General features: G+C 44.5%; 2 protein-coding genes across 12 annotated transcripts in view; one reads left to right on the forward strand and one right to left on the reverse strand.

Annotated features, from left to right (window-relative positions):
* LOC121472802 (formin-like protein 18) overlaps positions 1 to 715 on the reverse strand; it is a 166,041-nt gene extending 165,326 nt beyond the window's left edge. For 10 of the 11 annotated variants that reach the window (XR_005983005.1, XR_005983006.1, XR_005983004.1 and 7 more), the window contains exon 1: positions 319 to 715. Coding sequence is in view for 7 of the 11 variants with exons in the window: in XM_041724237.1 (XP_041580171.1) it covers positions 319 to 715 (397 nt within the window). In the remaining 4 variants the exon portion in view is untranslated. The remainder of the gene's footprint in view (positions 1 to 318) is intronic. The other variant, XR_005983009.1, reaches the window with a different exon arrangement.
* Positions 518 to 11,746, forward strand: KCNJ2 (potassium inwardly rectifying channel subfamily J member 2). The gene is made up of 2 exons (XM_041724225.1): positions 518 to 742; positions 5,901 to 11,746. The coding sequence occupies exon 2, from the start codon at positions 6,124 to 6,126 to the stop codon at positions 7,405 to 7,407; it is 1,284 nt and encodes a 427-aa protein (XP_041580159.1). The 5' UTR covers positions 518 to 742; positions 5,901 to 6,123; the 3' UTR covers positions 7,408 to 11,746.
* Positions 11,747 to 16,541: the final 4,795 nt, after the last annotated feature.

Consider the following 16,541-nt stretch of genomic DNA (forward strand, 5'->3'; position numbering starts at 1 on the left):
CCCGCCCGCGCCCGCGCCCGCGCCCCACCTCCCGCAGTGGGGTCGCGCTGCACCTCCGCGCACCGCAGGTTCTGCGGGGAAGCGGGAGGGCGCGGGGCTCTGGGTGCGAGCGAGGGGAGAGGGACACGCGCCTGGGCTGCGGTGCAAGCCTCCCCGCCTGCAAACGTGTGGAGGGGGGCGCCCGGAGGAGCGCGCACAGCACCGCCGCCCGCCGCGGAGAGGGAAGAGGGAAGTGTAGGGCTCTGGGGGGGCGGGGAAGGGGGGGGAAGCTTTCTGCCCGAGGCCAGGCTGCAAAGGGGCAGCCGCGGAGCTCCCCACCTGCTGCTGTCCCAGCCGGGGCGCGACCTCCTCCTCCTCCTCCCCGACCCGGCTCGGCGGGCGGAGGGGGAGGCAGCCGGCGGCTGCAGGTTCTCCTCGCTGGCAGCGCCGCGGGCCGCGGGTGTAGCGCGGTCCCCTCCCCGCCGCGAGTCCCGGGGCCGGCCGGGCGGCCAGGCGCGCTGCGATTGGCCGACAGGGGCCGGGGGGCGGGGCCAGGCGGGCCGGTGGCTCCAAAAAGAGCCCAGGATATTGCAGAGCGCACTGGAGCCCTGGCCAGCGCGCAGCCTTCCCCGGCGCCGGCAAGCTGGGTCTTGGGGATTCTGGTTTGCTTTGGCTCAGTCGCTTTCACAAACTGCCGGATCTCACATGCCTCTGTGCCCCCCCACTTCCACTTCATGTCCCCATGCTCCTGCGCCAGCAACAGGTAAGGGCCGCTGCGTGTTTTCTTCCCTCCTTGTCTCCCGCTGCCTGTGTGTCCCGGGGAGTGGACTCGGGCCGCGGGCCGCACCCCTCCCCTGCCCCGCTGCTCCAGAGGTGCCCAGCTGTCACGCCGCGGAGTCCCAGATCATGCCTATAGAGTTTGTGCGCGCACCAAGAACATCCCCAGAGCTAAAAATACTGAGACATGCTTGGAACAGTTGAGCAATAGAAACAGATTTTTCTCTGCAGCATCTGTTTGTGCTCATAACTTCCAGTGCACCACCAGCTGCAGCGAGATAGTGAGTTTGGAGACAAGGGGCGAGGGAGCCTGTGTCTAAGGAAGACCAAAAAAAGAAAAAAGAAAAAAAAAAGGAGGGGGGTTGGGGAGTGCTCTTAGAAAAGAGCATTGGTCTCAAACCTTTGGCAGACTTGGGACTCAGCACTAGTCTTGATCCTTGGCGTCTTCTTCTGTTTTTTTTTTTTTTTTTTCTTTTTTTTTCCCCCCCTTTTGTCATTGCTTCAAGTGTAGCGTCTCGAGTTCCAAACGGAGCGAGCGTCTCAAAGTTGCTTTGCTGGGGAAAGAGAGCGCGAGCCCGAGCTGGATGTGAGCCCGAAGACCGCAAAACTTTCACATCCTATGTCACTCTCTCCCAAGCAACGTATTGTTCGTAGTGATGATCGTATTGATACCTAAGTTGAAGACAGCGTGGTTTCAGGAAAGCACAGAGGTCAAAGAGACTTGGTTCTGCAAAGATTGCATCATAACATAGACTCGTCATGACAATTGAAAAAGAAAAAAAAATCGAGATAGGAAATGGGCAGTTTGATGTCTGTGTCTGGATGAGCCTACCCAGTGGGATGGTAGCTAGGATACGGCTGTGAATCCTGGGGATTTTCATAAACTCAGAATTTACCTGTTAGGAAACAAGGCATTGAAAACGTGTTTTGGGTATGCAAAGAATGCATATTGCCTTTTACCCCTTGCTTTCTTTTCACGTGAGTGATCAATAGGCTGTTAGATCTCCTCTCACTAACCACTGCCCTAGATCTGCTGTATCTTACCTGTGCACTTGTTAAGCTTTTACCAACTCACTCCCACCCCCACCCCCCAAGTGCTTTATTTATATTTGCCAGTAGCCGGAAAAATCTCAAGGCTCAGGAGTAAAGAGGACGTTACTGCAGGGATGGTGGGAGGGGTCAAAGCTGGGGTCAAGGTCATTTAACTTTGCTTTTAAGCCCTCTCCCTCCTGTTTTGATGGCACTTTCTTTAACGTTATCGGTATCCCGTAGGTATATCAGTACTAAACTCTTGTGAATTGGGCCTCTTTTTTCTTTTCTTTTTTTTTTTTTTTTTTTTAAAGAACATACAGTATTTCTACTCTCTTCAGAAGCCGCAGTTGTAGAATCTCTGGGTAGCTGGCGAGTCCTTGTATGACTTTTCAGTGGCATGGAAGATTGGCCACATTATTACCTGAACAGACAGACCTTTGCAGGCTTTTGTTTTTTTTTTTAATCACCAAATATGTATATTTCCCAGCATTTGCCAATGCTGAGTGATGCTACATGCACTGTTGAGTATAAATGCTAGAGCGCTCAAATAGATAAATGTGGATCCCTCTGCCCCTTCCCTTCCTTCCCCTCCCCCCTCCCTTCTGTTTACTGAGCTTCCAAGAGGTTGCTTTGCTAGCAGTTGTGCTCACATAGCAACATGTGCCCAGAGCATACTCAGGCTGGTCTATATGGCGTCAGCTGGGGAATAACTGCCCTGAACACTCATTAGCAGACCTCTCTGTCAGCCCAGCACACTTTCTTTTACTATCCTCATTTGCTATCCTTAGTGAGAAACTTTCTTATTCACTGCACACCATGACCATATTATGAGGCACATTTATTCTCATCTATTGGTCATAATGATATTTTTCTAGTTTTTTTATACTCCAAATTGGGAATATTTCCTATATGGTAAAAATGACTTCTTTTCACTCATTTATACGTGTTATCTCCTTGACCTTGAATTTTATCTATAGCACTCTCTCTCTTTAACATCTACCTAAGATTGAAATGGCTGAACTATTTTTTTCCATTGCTTATGCTTAATTTTGGCTCAGCCTATAAATAGTCTTAACATGAACAGCACCACATGTAGCCTCTCAATTTCCCAGAAATACTTTCTACCTCATTGGTGAGAGCCTGGGTAAAATGATTATTTGTATCTATTAAATTGACATCAGGCCCTTAAATATTTTGGCTGAGAGGGGAATTTACACATTGTTCCTCAAATCAAATATGGATTCTCCTGAACTGCACCCATCAAGGAGTCAGATCACTTCGTGTTCTCATCATTCTTCATCAGATGTCTCTGAAAAAAATTATTTTGAATATATGCCTAAAATAAAGTTGCACGAAAGCCCCGTTCCTAATGGAAGTTTTTTTCCAGATGCTCACGAATCGGTGTTTTTTAGTGAGAGAAAAGCAGGCAAGGAAGTTTTCTGCTTGCCTAAAGCCACTTGGGCATGTGGGCAGGTCAGTAAGGAGGGCCCTCTTCATAATGAAATGTTGAGACAATCACCCGAGCAAACTGTGGCAGGTTCCAGATTTTTGCTATGTAATCAGCTCCCCAAAACTCTAAAATACACATACCGTGTGTGCACACATATACACACATAAATCTGTTTTGGAGCATATCAGTTTGAAGTGACAAAAGCTTCCATTTTGCCAGAAAAATCTTTTTTTTCCCCCTTTCCAGGCAGAATGGTAAAATTTGTAAATGATGCTGCGCATGTGGAACAAATTCTGTCATTAACAGTGGAAATAAGACAATAATAGTCGTTCAATACAGGCTACTTTCAAAGTTCCAAATGCAGAAAGCTATTGGTAGGAAGCTGGTATTGTGTGTTTTGTGGAATTCGAACTAATGTCCTAGGGTCAAGATTTTTGGAGGGTCGTAATTCAGTCTTTAGATTTCATATGGTTGTTATGCTTTAATCTGGAAAGAGTGCAGAAATAAGTCAGAAGAAATTTGAAACTGTCTACTCATGGTCCCTAATGGTAACTCAGATGGAAGGATTGTTTTGAATCATGAAAAGGGAATTTCTTGGTGTCAGCTTATAATATACGATTCTGAAGTCATCCAGACCTCAAGGATTCAAGCACTATTTAAATGAGGCCTCCTCTTCTCCCCCTTTTTTGGAAAGTACACCTGCATCTGATGTTGTATCCTTATCTCTCTCTGGTTTTGCGTAGAAATCCTTGGCAATATCCTATGAGCCCAGTAATCTGAAAGCACTGTTGAAAAAAATTCTTTCCATGTCCAGGATCTAGAACCCTGAGGAATAGGAGTCTTATTTCTTTTGTCCAAGTGCAAACTTCATAGGGAAGCAGACAAAACATTGAAGCAGGTGGAAGACTAGGAAGGCACAGTAACTTCTTTTTATAAAGTAATTCAAAGGCACTTTCAAATCGGGCATCATTTACGTGTCAAAAGCTGCCAAAATGTAACACACATTGCAATTTTCACAGATGACTAATCTCAGGAAAAATGTGTTGGGGCACATTCTTGCATAATAACTTGGATAAGGAGAGAGAAGTGAAAAGACTGTAACAAGGCATTTTCAAAGACAATGCACCTTGCCTCTCTTGAAGGGGGGGGGTGCTCAAAAACAAGATAAATGACTCGCTTTATTTGTTGGCAGGTGGCTCGGCTGAAATTGGTTCTGTTAACTACTTAATCTCTATGCGGTTGGGGGGGGGTTGGAGAAAGAAAAAGTGGCGTCCTCATAATCAGGGCTTCAGTGACTTTCTGCTCCTTCCCATCTGTTTTCCATTGCCCCCCACCCCCACCCCTTTCCTACAGGAGATCGATTGGGTTGTTTGACAAGTGGAGAGTCGCTTCTGGGTTTTCAGTTCTATGCCGGGGTTCATTTTGTTCACTTCTATTTGATAGAGGAGACACTTTGGACTTTCTCTTAGACACTTCTGTTAGTCAAGGAAAAAAAAAATCGTTTCTTGGGAGTGAAGATGGGAAGTTCAAGGCGATGGATCGTTTTTTTTATCTGGGTTAGGATGAGGCTAGAGGAGAAGACTGCAAACGATTATTGGTTCACGTTAGGTAAAGGTGAGTGCCTTCTCCATGGGAACCCAGAGCAAACAGCAGCACTGGAAGTGAAAGTGAGCAGACTGACAATCGTCATCTACTCCGACCAAGTTGTCTCTGTTTGGGAAAACGCGGAATTGGACCCACATGAAATGAGTTCCTGCCTTATCTCAACTCGCTAAAGACCTGGTCCTTTGGCACAGAGGTGCTTACTTCCTAGCCTGTCATTACACATGGCAGTCCCATCTCCGGAGAATTTCAGGACTCATTGCTAGGCAACAGACTCGCTCTTTATCCCCCAGAGCAAACCCACGCCTTCAAGTCAGAATCACTCGCAGTAACAGAGATGTTATCGGGCATTTCTGCAAAGTGGCTGCTAGCGCCGTGCGAAGTGATGGAGCAAGCCCAAACAGTCTCCAGAAATTGGGACCGAGTTCAGATCACTCTAAGGGCTGTCTGCTCAGTTGTTGGTTTTTTGTTTTTTTTGTTTGTTTTTTTAATGATTAAGAAAAATGATTGTTTAATCGTTTAAACAAAATAGTCTGTGCCTTCTGATTTCCACCGTGTCCTCGAGGGCTCCGCTCTATTCTCCCCCAATGCACCTGCAGCTCAGTTAATATTAATATGGTGCGTTTATACGAACGGTCCTCTGGACGTGTCTGAGTTCCCAAAGCCTCGTGACAAACCTTGGCCTTGCTCAGCCAGTCTCCCTTCTGCTTGACAACCTGAGGCCCCAGCAAGCAGAGTAGGCATGAGAGAGGATAAGAGGGGTTTCTCTGGAAAATAGGATTGCCTAGATTGCTGGAAAAAAAAAAAATAAAGAAAAAAACAGGGGGAAAAGAACCTGACATTTTGATTGATTGAAAGACTGCCCCAAACTCTTCCACGTTCGATGACTTGATGCTTTTTAAGTACAATAAAAAAATACAGTTCAGGGGACAAAGCAGTTAAGAACACCTTCTAATTCAGCGCAGGGTGTACGTCCGCTGGGAAGTGTCCCCCTAGAGAGCAGCACCCCTTGCCGATGCCTTCTTTTCGGATGAATAACGCCTTGTCTCGTTGTTTCCAGGTCACGTCCTCCCCTGGATGTCAGCTGAGTTACTGAGGTGGCTCTGCATGTCCGGAGACAGACCTTGGTAGAACCCCCAGGCTCCTGGAGGCCCGCCCGCCGTCTCTCCTTCTTCTTTGGCGTGTGTGTCCTCACCGAGCATTCAAAACTGTTTCTCCAAAGGGTCTTGCAAAAACTCAGACTGTTTTCCAAAGCAGAAGCACTGGCGTCCACAGCAGGAGCGATGGGCAGTGTGCGGACCAACCGCTACAGCATCGTCTCTTCCGAAGAGGACGGGATGAAGTTGGCCACCATGGCGGTTGCCAATGGCTTTGGGAACGGGAAGAGTAAGGTCCACACCCGACAGCAGTGCAGGAGCCGCTTTGTGAAGAAAGACGGCCACTGCAACGTCCAGTTCATCAACGTGGGGGAGAAGGGCCAGCGGTACCTCGCTGACATCTTTACCACGTGCGTGGACATTCGCTGGCGGTGGATGCTGGTCATCTTCTGCCTGGCGTTCGTGCTCTCCTGGCTGTTCTTTGGCTGTGTGTTTTGGTTGATAGCTCTGCTCCATGGCGATCTGGATGCATCTAAAGAGAGCAAGGCTTGCGTGTCCGAGGTCAACAGCTTCACGGCGGCCTTCCTCTTCTCCATCGAGACCCAGACGACCATAGGCTACGGCTTCCGCTGTGTCACCGACGAATGCCCAGTTGCCGTGTTCATGGTGGTCTTCCAGTCCATCGTGGGCTGCATCATCGATGCCTTCATCATCGGCGCGGTCATGGCGAAGATGGCCAAGCCAAAGAAGAGGAACGAGACTCTGGTCTTCAGCCACAACGCTGTGATCGCCATGAGAGATGGCAAGCTGTGCTTGATGTGGCGGGTGGGCAACCTTCGGAAGAGCCACTTGGTGGAGGCCCACGTGAGAGCCCAGCTGCTCAAATCCCGAATCACTTCCGAGGGGGAGTACATCCCCCTGGATCAAATAGATATCAACGTTGGGTTCGACAGCGGGATTGACCGGATATTTCTGGTGTCCCCCATCACCATAGTCCACGAGATAGATGAAGACAGTCCTTTATACGACTTGAGTAAACAGGACATCGACAACGCAGACTTTGAAATTGTTGTCATCCTGGAGGGCATGGTGGAGGCCACGGCCATGACCACCCAGTGCCGTAGCTCCTATCTGGCGAATGAGATCCTCTGGGGCCACCGCTACGAGCCTGTCCTCTTCGAGGAGAAGCACTACTACAAAGTGGACTACTCAAGGTTCCACAAGACCTACGAAGTGCCCAACACGCCCCTCTGTAGTGCCAGAGACTTAGCCGAAAAGAAATACATCCTCTCAAATGCTAATTCCTTTTGCTACGAAAACGAAGTTGCCCTCACAAGCAAAGAGGAAGATGACAGTGAAAACGGAGTTCCAGAAAGCACGAGTACGGACACGCCCCCTGACCTAGACCTTCACAACCAGGCAAGCGTACCTCTAGAGCCCAGGCCCTTAAGGCGAGAGTCGGAGATCTGACTGCTTCCTCCTCTGGAATATTGACTTTCAGCTAACAGTCTGTTGGTCAAAGGCCCCAAGCAGTTATTCAGACGACGACGACGGTACTGGTGAAGAGGTGGGTCAAGGCACGTGGCCACAAGGGACCGAGGCGAGTACGGTGGCGTCGAAGAAAGGACTGTAAGCTCGGAGATTTAACCTTAGAGCACTCAACACGCCTCCTCTCCCCCCTCCCCCACCCCATGACCCGATGGCACATACATGTGATAGCATAAGTTATGGGGTTTTTCTGTTTCGTTTTGTGTGTTTTACAAAACTTGAACTCGCAGGCCAGCCTCGGTTGGGTATTTGACGAATCCAGAATGCTTCTCCTTAGGGAACAAGAATGTTTTTAATGGCATAACAAAGGCAAGACTCTGCCTTAATTTTTTTTTGAAAAGCTGCTAACTACATGAACACAAATTGTATTTTTGTTGCCGTGTAGTTCTTCTTTCGTGTAATTTAAAAGTCAGTGTTGAACTTTGTTGAAAGCTCATGATATGTGCTTCAAAGTGGCAAGTATTTGGCTATTAAGCTGCCAAAACGAGAGCCTGATTTTTTGAGGCCAGTAATTTGTTTGCTAGAATTGATTTTCTCTCTCTCTCTCTCTCTCTCTCTTTCTCTCTCTCTCTTTGGTTACATAAGGGCATTATGTAACACTAGCCAAATGGTAGCCTCTGGGTTTTCTTTTTTTTTTTTTTTTCTTCCATGATGTTAATGGGTTATCTCAAATTTTAAGTTAGACTACCTAAAATAAATACCAAAGATAATGCACATTTTTGCACAGTGGAGCTTATACTAAAAAGGATAGAAAGCCCCACGGCTGCCTTGAAATCAAGAAACAATAACTTTGAACCTCAGCAAGACCTTGAACTGCCCTCTCCTTTTTTCACCTTATTCAGAAAATAGAACATCCTCTGCAGAGTCTAGTAAGTGTCGTGCTTTTTCAGTTTTGCTCTTTCATGCAACTAGTGTATGATGGGAGGAAGAAGAAAGGGGAAGGAAAATTCACACACACACACACACACACACAATCAAAATATCTTTTCTTTCATGTGAGGTTGGGCTGGCCAGGCCGACGCATAAGGTGAGAGACGGTGACGGGCTCTTAGATTTTTCTGGCTCTCCCCTTTGGGCGCCTTCCAGGATTTATTCCATAAGATAAGACCTGGGTTGGAGTTAGTTGGCATCCCCAAAAGCTGAGCCATCCAACGTGAAAGATAGATAAGTTTAAACCCTTGCAGCTGAATTCATTGGCCCAACTGTCAGGACATTTCCAGGCTGACTTCGCCTTTGAGAAGATGCCACGCCTGGCCTCTAGGCTGGTTCTTCCGATCAGTGTGTCTGGAGTGAGTCCTATAGTGTCTGGGAGGCTGCAGATGCCCAAGGGGGAGCTGGTGAGGTGTGGACCGCGTGGACCGGCCACTTTGATATAGCACGTCAGCTCAAGTATTCGGGAGGGAGAGGAAAGTTATTTATTTATTTTTAATGGTAGAGGGTAGGAATGAAAATGTCGCAGTATTCTGGGGTCAACCAGAGCCATACAAGATATAACAGCCACAAGTAGAAGAGATAATGATCTAAAAGGATTATTTCTCCTTTATGTATGCACATTTGGGATTGGATCTGAGCTGATCCTTCTCGCCTATAGAGCCCTAGAGCAGGTTACTAAGGACACGTTGTTTTCCAGAAGTCTCTCCTGCCTGGCTGCCTGACTTGACTGAAACTTTTTTTTTTTTTTTTTTTTTTTTTTTTACCCTGCTCTAACTCAATAATGGAGCTCTTTTTTGGTTTAAAGTTCCTTATGTGTGAATTCTGGGGGTTGCTGACTTTTCTTTTTTAATTGGAGTCTCAAAATCAACTCTCTTATGGTATTATAACCCTGTATGCCATTAAAAAACAGCTTGTTCTGGAATCCTGTATTTCGTAAATTGATGTGTGCGATGGTCTCTGGTTCTTGAACAGCCATCTCTGAATGCCGTGCCTGCAATAATATTACAGTTTCTGCTGTTCTCAGCCTTCAGAGTCGATGGGTTTGAAAACTGGTGTTCTTCTCATGGAAACCAAGACAGAGATGTCAAGCAAGCGGATGCAATTTTAAATCCAAATTTAAAGGCAGGTTTGGGAAGTTGTTTTGAGAGTTGGAGGAATTGGGATTGATAGGACAAAAGAATTGACAGAAGAGAGAACAAGTTGGCTGTTGAGGGTGAGAGGTTACTGAGGGCTTCAGCTGCTGCTATTTCGATATTTTGCAAAGGAAAATAATCAAACCAAAGAGTATTCAGTGATATGTAAATTAAATGAAGATGCAGTGGAGCATGGGGTGACCACTGAGAGGGCTCCTCCCAAACACACAGTGCTGCCACTTAAAAAGACTTGAGATATTTGAAAGGGGGTGGGTCTGGGGGCAAGAATGAGGGAGGGAAATCTTTCAACTTATTTCTGAAAAACAGAAAAAAAATCTAAAATTTCTGGTGCACAGGTTTGTTTTTGTTTCTGTTTTTTTTTTCCAAGAAAATTTTGCAGAAGCTATGTTTTTAAAGTGTACATTTTATAAAGTTTATCAGATATTTTCATATTTAAAGCCAAATGTAAATAGAAGTCTGTAAAGGAAAAAAAAATTGCCATAGAAAGTATAATTTCAGTGCAGCAATTTCAGAGAGCTAGTACCTCTATGCTACCGGTTAGCATGGTTTTAGCAAATATTTACCAGCCTTATAAGGTTCGTATTGCTATGTTCTGTTATTTATTTCAGCATGGACTGTTCATTTGAAAGCTCTTTCTAGTTAGTATTTTAACAATTACAAGCTTTAAATGGCAATTTTTTTTTTTTTTTTTTTTTTTTTGTCAAGAGCCAAGACACAGGTAATGCACAACATTTTTTGTTGCATTTTACCTTCAAAACATTTGTCCTTATTGACTGGGTCTCCTTAATTAGTGCACATACGTCGTTAGAATGAAGTCCGAGGAGACTCGCCGTGAATATCTGGGGTCTGTCCCCAGCTATGTGTTGCTTCTCTATTGCAAGCAAACCCCCGTTGAATTTACTTAAGAATTACTCCCTTTTAAAGAATTTTTGCTCGTATCTGGATGGGCATTATATTTTTGGGAGGAGGCATAGATTCCTGGTTATCCTATTTTTAAATAAAAGATAGACAAAGTGAATTCTATTTTGACTATTGAGAATGGAATAGTTTTCTATCCCTCTAAGAGTATACTTGAATCAGACATTGTAAGGATGTCAATATAGCACTGTAGCCATTTCCAAATTCCTGGAGAAAGTCTGTTTTACCTTTTTTTTTTAAAAAAAGAGAAAAACTATTAATGCATTATTTCTTCTCTTCACTTCCTTTCTTCCCTATATTGTCTATTTGATGAGCTCCATCCCCCAAATCATGTTACCTTTGCAAATGACAAATGTCAGCTCATGTTTTATAATAAGCCACTCAGTAAAGGCAAAAAGCTTGTTCTGAGGAGCAGAGTGAGCTCTCCTTCACTCTGTCTAATAATGTTAAGGTGAAAAATAAAAGTGTTGCATAGTCACCTCCCCACTCCTGACTAGAATCTCTTTTCTAGTTACGTTGGGTTTCAGCTCTGGGCTCTGGCGAGTTGAACAATCCCGGCCTTTGACAATCGTGATAGTCATTATTTTCCCGTTTGCCGTCTTTTTGTATCTAAAAGTCTTCCTATTGTACTGCACAAACCATGGATTGTACATATTTTTATATATTATGTCTTATTTTATTATTTCTAAATAAAAAATTAAAAACTGAAGACAAATTGGTGCAAGAATCTGCGGGCTTCCTGTATGGTTACTGTAGCATCGCTGAGATGCGAAGCAAATGCTCCCAAACAACAGGACCTAAGTGCTGAGAGTTGGGATGAATAAAGCCATAGAAATTGCCTGAACAGGGAGGTGTGGTGTGGTGGCAGATTAGCTTAATCCAAGTTAGAGGAAGTCAAGCTCATATTTTGTTTTTGGATGGAGTGGCGTAGGTAGACGGAGGGTAGAAAACAAGCAAGCAAACAAAACTGATCATAAAACATATCGTAAGCTTTAGATTTTGAGTCTCTGTTTAATGATAATAGTCATCCTTTACGGAGCCCAATCTATGTATAGGGTCCCGCCTGATATGTTATCTCAACCCATCCACCCCCACCCGATTAGGATATTATTCTCCTTGTACTGTGAGTCGGGAGTTGGTAAAAGTGGAGGGTCAGATGATAAATATGTTTGGCTCTGCAGAACAGAGAGTCTGTCTCAACTGGGCCCTTGTAGTGCAAAAGCAATCACTGATAATATGAAAACAAATGGTGTGGCTGTGTTTCAATAAAACTTTACTTATAACGGGGCACCTGGGTGGCTCAGTGGTTGAGCGTCTGCCTTTGGCTCAGGTCGTGATCCCGGGGTCCTGGGATCGAGTCCCACATCAGGTTCCCCATGGGGAACCTACTTCTCCCTCTGCCCATGTCTCTGCCTCTCTCTGTGTGTCTCTCATGAATCAATAAACAAAATCTTTTTAAAAAAACAAACAATTTTACTTATAACTATAGGTGATGGGCCAGATGGGGCCATCTGTTATAGAAGAAACAAGCCAGGTTTAAAGCTAATGAACCACAGACGTGGTATTCAAATTCAAATGTATCTATCTGCCTCTACACTTAGTTTAATCCACTAAACTATAGTTTCAGGAAGCAGAGTTACTAGGGATATGCAATCTCAGAGAAAATGCCACTTCTAGCAGATTTGGAATAGCTTCACTTTTTTCATGATTGGAAATACTGAGAAAATCTGCATTCTGAAATATGGGTTGCATCTTAATGCACTTTCTTTAACAAAACTCCTGTGGCACTTGTTGTGTTTCCAGCATGGCTCTGGATTCCTCGTATGAATTAAGTAATTTAATCTTAACAGCAACTCAATGGAGTAGGCAGTGCTATTCTCCTCAGTTAAGAAATGGGGAACCAGGACCAGAGAGGTTGAGTGCCTTGTGCAAGCACACACAGCAAGCAGGGATTAGAACTGAGATTTAAAATGAGGCCAGTTAGCACTGGGTTGTGATTTTTTTTTTTTTTAAGATTTTATTTATTTATTTGAGAGAGAGAGAGAGAGAGCACAAGCAGCAGGAGTGGCAGATGGAGAAGGAGAAACAGATTCCTTGCTGAGCAGGAAGCCTGATGTGGGGCTCGATCCCAGGAACCAAAGGCAGAAGCTTAACCAACTGAGCCACCCAGGCACCGCTGGGCTGTGCTTTTTATCAGTACTCTGCTTTCCATTTAGAAGCATTCTTGGTAAAAGCCCATCATTTACCCCATGGCTTCTTAGTTTTTATTTTCCTACATGATGAAAATGCATTCTTTTTCTTCACACGGGACACATCAGGCCAGGATTTCCACCTCCTTCAAAATCTGCTCCTCCATTTCTCATCCAATTCTTAAAGAAAGGGAACAACTCACAAAAGGTAGACTGGACAAATTTAAGCACTGATTGTGGGATTTGGGTAAATTTCAAACTTCAGATTAATTTCAATTAGCTGAGAATTGCTTAGTCCTGTCTCCAGGTGCAACCACAAAGCTCCTTTACTAACCAGGTCACAGGCCCCCTACCACGTCATACACTTCGGCTCTCTTCCCACTGTAGGGAGCCAAAGGTGTAACAGGATCTCCTCGGGGATTGGTCCCACTGAGCAAAATATATAATTGTACCTCCAGGCAGTGAGTTGAATGCTATATGGGCCTCACCTCTACTTAAAAAAAAAAAAAAGTTATTAAATATATATGCAAAAAGAAAAAGTAGAGGTGGGATCTCAGAGTCCTGCTTAGGCTTCTTTTCAGTCACAGTTGGACTAAACCTCCAGATACTGGCCTTCTGAAGCGGCAGCCCACATCACACCTGCGAAGAATCAAAAACAAATTTCCCATTCGAAGTTTCCATCTTATAACTGGCAGAACAGATTAAGTCCATCAGTTTTCCTTCCCAAATTTCAATAAACAAATACCTAAATAAATGAAGGCTAGCTCTACCCACGTTAAGTGAAGAACCAAGTCCATGATCAACATATTTCAAGAAGCCAGAGCCTTTTTTTTTTTTTTTTTTTTTTTAATTTTCAAGAGTTCAGGTCAAGGACTCTAGGGAACCTGATGATTTGAGCCACTATAGGAGGATTGTGAACACGACTTTAAAAATTGCATGAGTACAAGGTAATACGTGCTAAGCACCAGTGCAATAATACTCTCACAGTGCCCGCTTCTGGAGTAGGGTGACCAACTGTCCTGGTTTGGCCGGGACAGAGGGGTTTCCCCCGATGCAGGGCTCACAGTGCTAAAACTGGGAACGTTCTGGGCGAGCCGGGATGAGTCAGTCCCCTGGTTTGGAAGCGAGAGGAGTGTTGGGGAAAGAAAGGAGAGAGACGGTTAAGAAGAACGTGGAAGGGGAGGAGTTTAAAATTCAGCACAGGAGTGTTATTAACTAATAAGAATAATAATGATGAATAATTACATCTAAGTGGTTTTTTTTCTAAATAACTGAAAGTTGTTGCCTCCAGGGCATCCATTGTTTGGGAGCAATGGTTCTCTAAAATATTACACAATTCCCTGCTTATTTAAAAAAAAGTGGTATGTGCTATTTAATGTTTCCTTGTGTCACACAAGCTAATAGGTGTCCCTCTGCCTGGTGGTGGGACGTGCTTGTGAATTTTACCCATTAGGTCATCAGCTGCTGTTTCGTCCATTGCCATGGTCCCCTAGCATCATTTAGATCTTTGCTTCCCATCTGCTGTGCCCAGGAAATAAAGAATCCATTCTAAGGACTATATGACTAATATCAGAATGCCAAGCAAATCAGGAAAGGTACAGATGAGACACAAAAGTCTGGCTTGAATGGAGGGATTTTATGGTGACTGTACTCATTTTCAGACTCCACCCCCACCCCCCGAATTTCTGAGAGGTTGAGGCTGTTAAGGGGTTTGGCTTCTAAAAAATCCTATTCAACTTGACCAAATATTTATGGAGGAATTATTATACGGTGCTGGTTATTCAGAGTTTTCTATAGGGACTTTGTCTTCATTAGATGATGGTTTAGGAAGTGAGCAGTACAAATGTATATTCATTTTGCCTTGCAACTGAGACAAACAGCTGATTTTTTTTTAAGGATTTTATTTATTTATTCATGAGACACACACACACACACACACACACACACACAGAGAGAGAGAGAGGCAGAGACACAGGAGGAGGGAGAAGCAGGCTCCATGCAGGGAGCCCGACGTGGAACTCGATCCCAGGTCTCCAGGATCACACCTTGGGCCGAAGGCGGCGCTAAACCGCTGAGCCACCGGGGCTGCCCAATAGCTGAGCTTTAGATAAAAGAAATGTATGTATAAAACAATAGCTGCCAGTTATGTAGTGCTGATGATGCACTAGGTGCTACACAAAGATACAGTGCTTGCCTTCCACATGCAGGAATCTTCACTTCACTAATTTTTTCAGGGTTGTTGCCATAGATTCAAATACTTTTACAACACCTTATTGCCAATTGCTTAAGTTGGTTTTGTAAAAACTTTGCTGCCAAGGATGCTGTTCTTTCACTTCATGCTGAATGACCACCCTGACCCCAGTCTCTGCTGAGATTAGGTCTGTGGAATCATCTACCTTAGCACCCTCCCAGGCCTGACACCTGGGCAGAAGAACATCCCTTGGGCAAGTGTCCTGGTTCACTCCTGGTTAACAAAGGAATGAACCAAGTCTCACACTGTGTAGTTTTATTTGGTTTTTGTTTTTCAAATTTTTGCTGATGTGCTTCTACATCTAAAGTCCTAGGTAAGCCACTTTTTCTTTGATCCCACAGAGTATTCCACTAAATAGCATATAAGAGTTTCTTTTAAAATATATAAATAGCTGCATTAGGTATTTAGACACAGACCCATAACAGCAGATTATTTACCAATAGTGAAATTTCAGAGGCAAGTGTGTACATATCCCTGACAAAATACTCTTGGCAAAACGCAGTCTCAGATGGCAGCCATTCATAGGAAAACGAGGGAAAGTCAAATCAACAATTCAGAGATTTTCTTCGGGCCTTTCATAAGCTCTTTGGTGGCCAAAAGATTAACAACACTCCTCCCTGCCTTTTCCAGTATCAGCCAAAAGTTGCAGCCTGCATCACTTGGGCACATTCAGTCAATGAGGCAGCTGAATTAGATACCCCAGGGTTGCCATAGAAACTGAAAGAAGCACCGAAGCACCTTCTCCTGCATACTCTTTAATTTCATCTGAGTGACTTATTCAAGAACCAAAAATAAAAAGTGCACAAGGATGTAATTATTTAAAAAGCTGTGTTCGATTATAAATACAGTATGTACTTTGGCCTCAGTCTACAGCTTGCTCCTCCCTTCTATTTCCAGACATTTGAACTATTCAAACCAGAGTCTTCATTGAAGGTTTAATTGAAGCGAGCCCAAATTTGCCAAGATAAGGGGAATGAGGCTTTCTTCTGAATTTGTACCTTTTCCCAGCTCATACCCGGCATCTGAATGCAAAGTCTTTTAAAAGAGGGTCCGGTTCTAGTGTGTGTTTGTTCCTATTAGGCCACCTGGACTCACCAGGGCCTACTAAAATTGCTCTGCTTTGAGGCCTTTTGCTGGTCTAAAACATTCTATCGGTTTATGATCATTTTGTAGGTTAATAAAAAGAAGTGGACAGGAGAATGCCAAAAAAGCAATTAGGGAAGAAGCTAGCTAACAAAATTCTTCTTCTTTTTCTTCTTCTTCTTCTTCCTTTTTTTTTTAAAAACTTTTTTTTTATCCTGTTGCTACTTGCAGTAAACAGCTCCTTTCACAATGAAGAGGTGGAGAAGGGAGACACAGTACCTTAACTCTAGTCTATTGCAATATTCACCCAGGAGAAAGGGTCAGAACTACAGAGGCAGCCCCTGTTCTCGACCCCTTCTGATGGGCTGATGGATTAAATGTGCTGGAAGAAAAAGTTCCCTCTTTCTTCTCCCTTCTCTCCTGTTCTGGAAACAAGGCCATCCTGAACCTACCTGCTGGCATGATTTGAAAAGTGTTTAGGCTGCTATTTCCTGCTCGTGATTTGCATGAAATTGTGTGTGATATGGA

This window comes from Vulpes lagopus, chromosome 12 (assembly GCF_018345385.1).
Source record: "Vulpes lagopus strain Blue_001 chromosome 12, ASM1834538v1, whole genome shotgun sequence".
Taxonomy (NCBI): domain Eukaryota; kingdom Metazoa; phylum Chordata; class Mammalia; order Carnivora; family Canidae; genus Vulpes; species Vulpes lagopus.

Bases quoted from the DNA above. Each gene is read 5' to 3' on its own strand.
- KCNJ2 (XM_041724225.1), top strand. From the start codon at position 6,124: ATGGGCAGTGTGCGGACCAACCGCTACAGCATCGTCTCTTCCGAAGAG.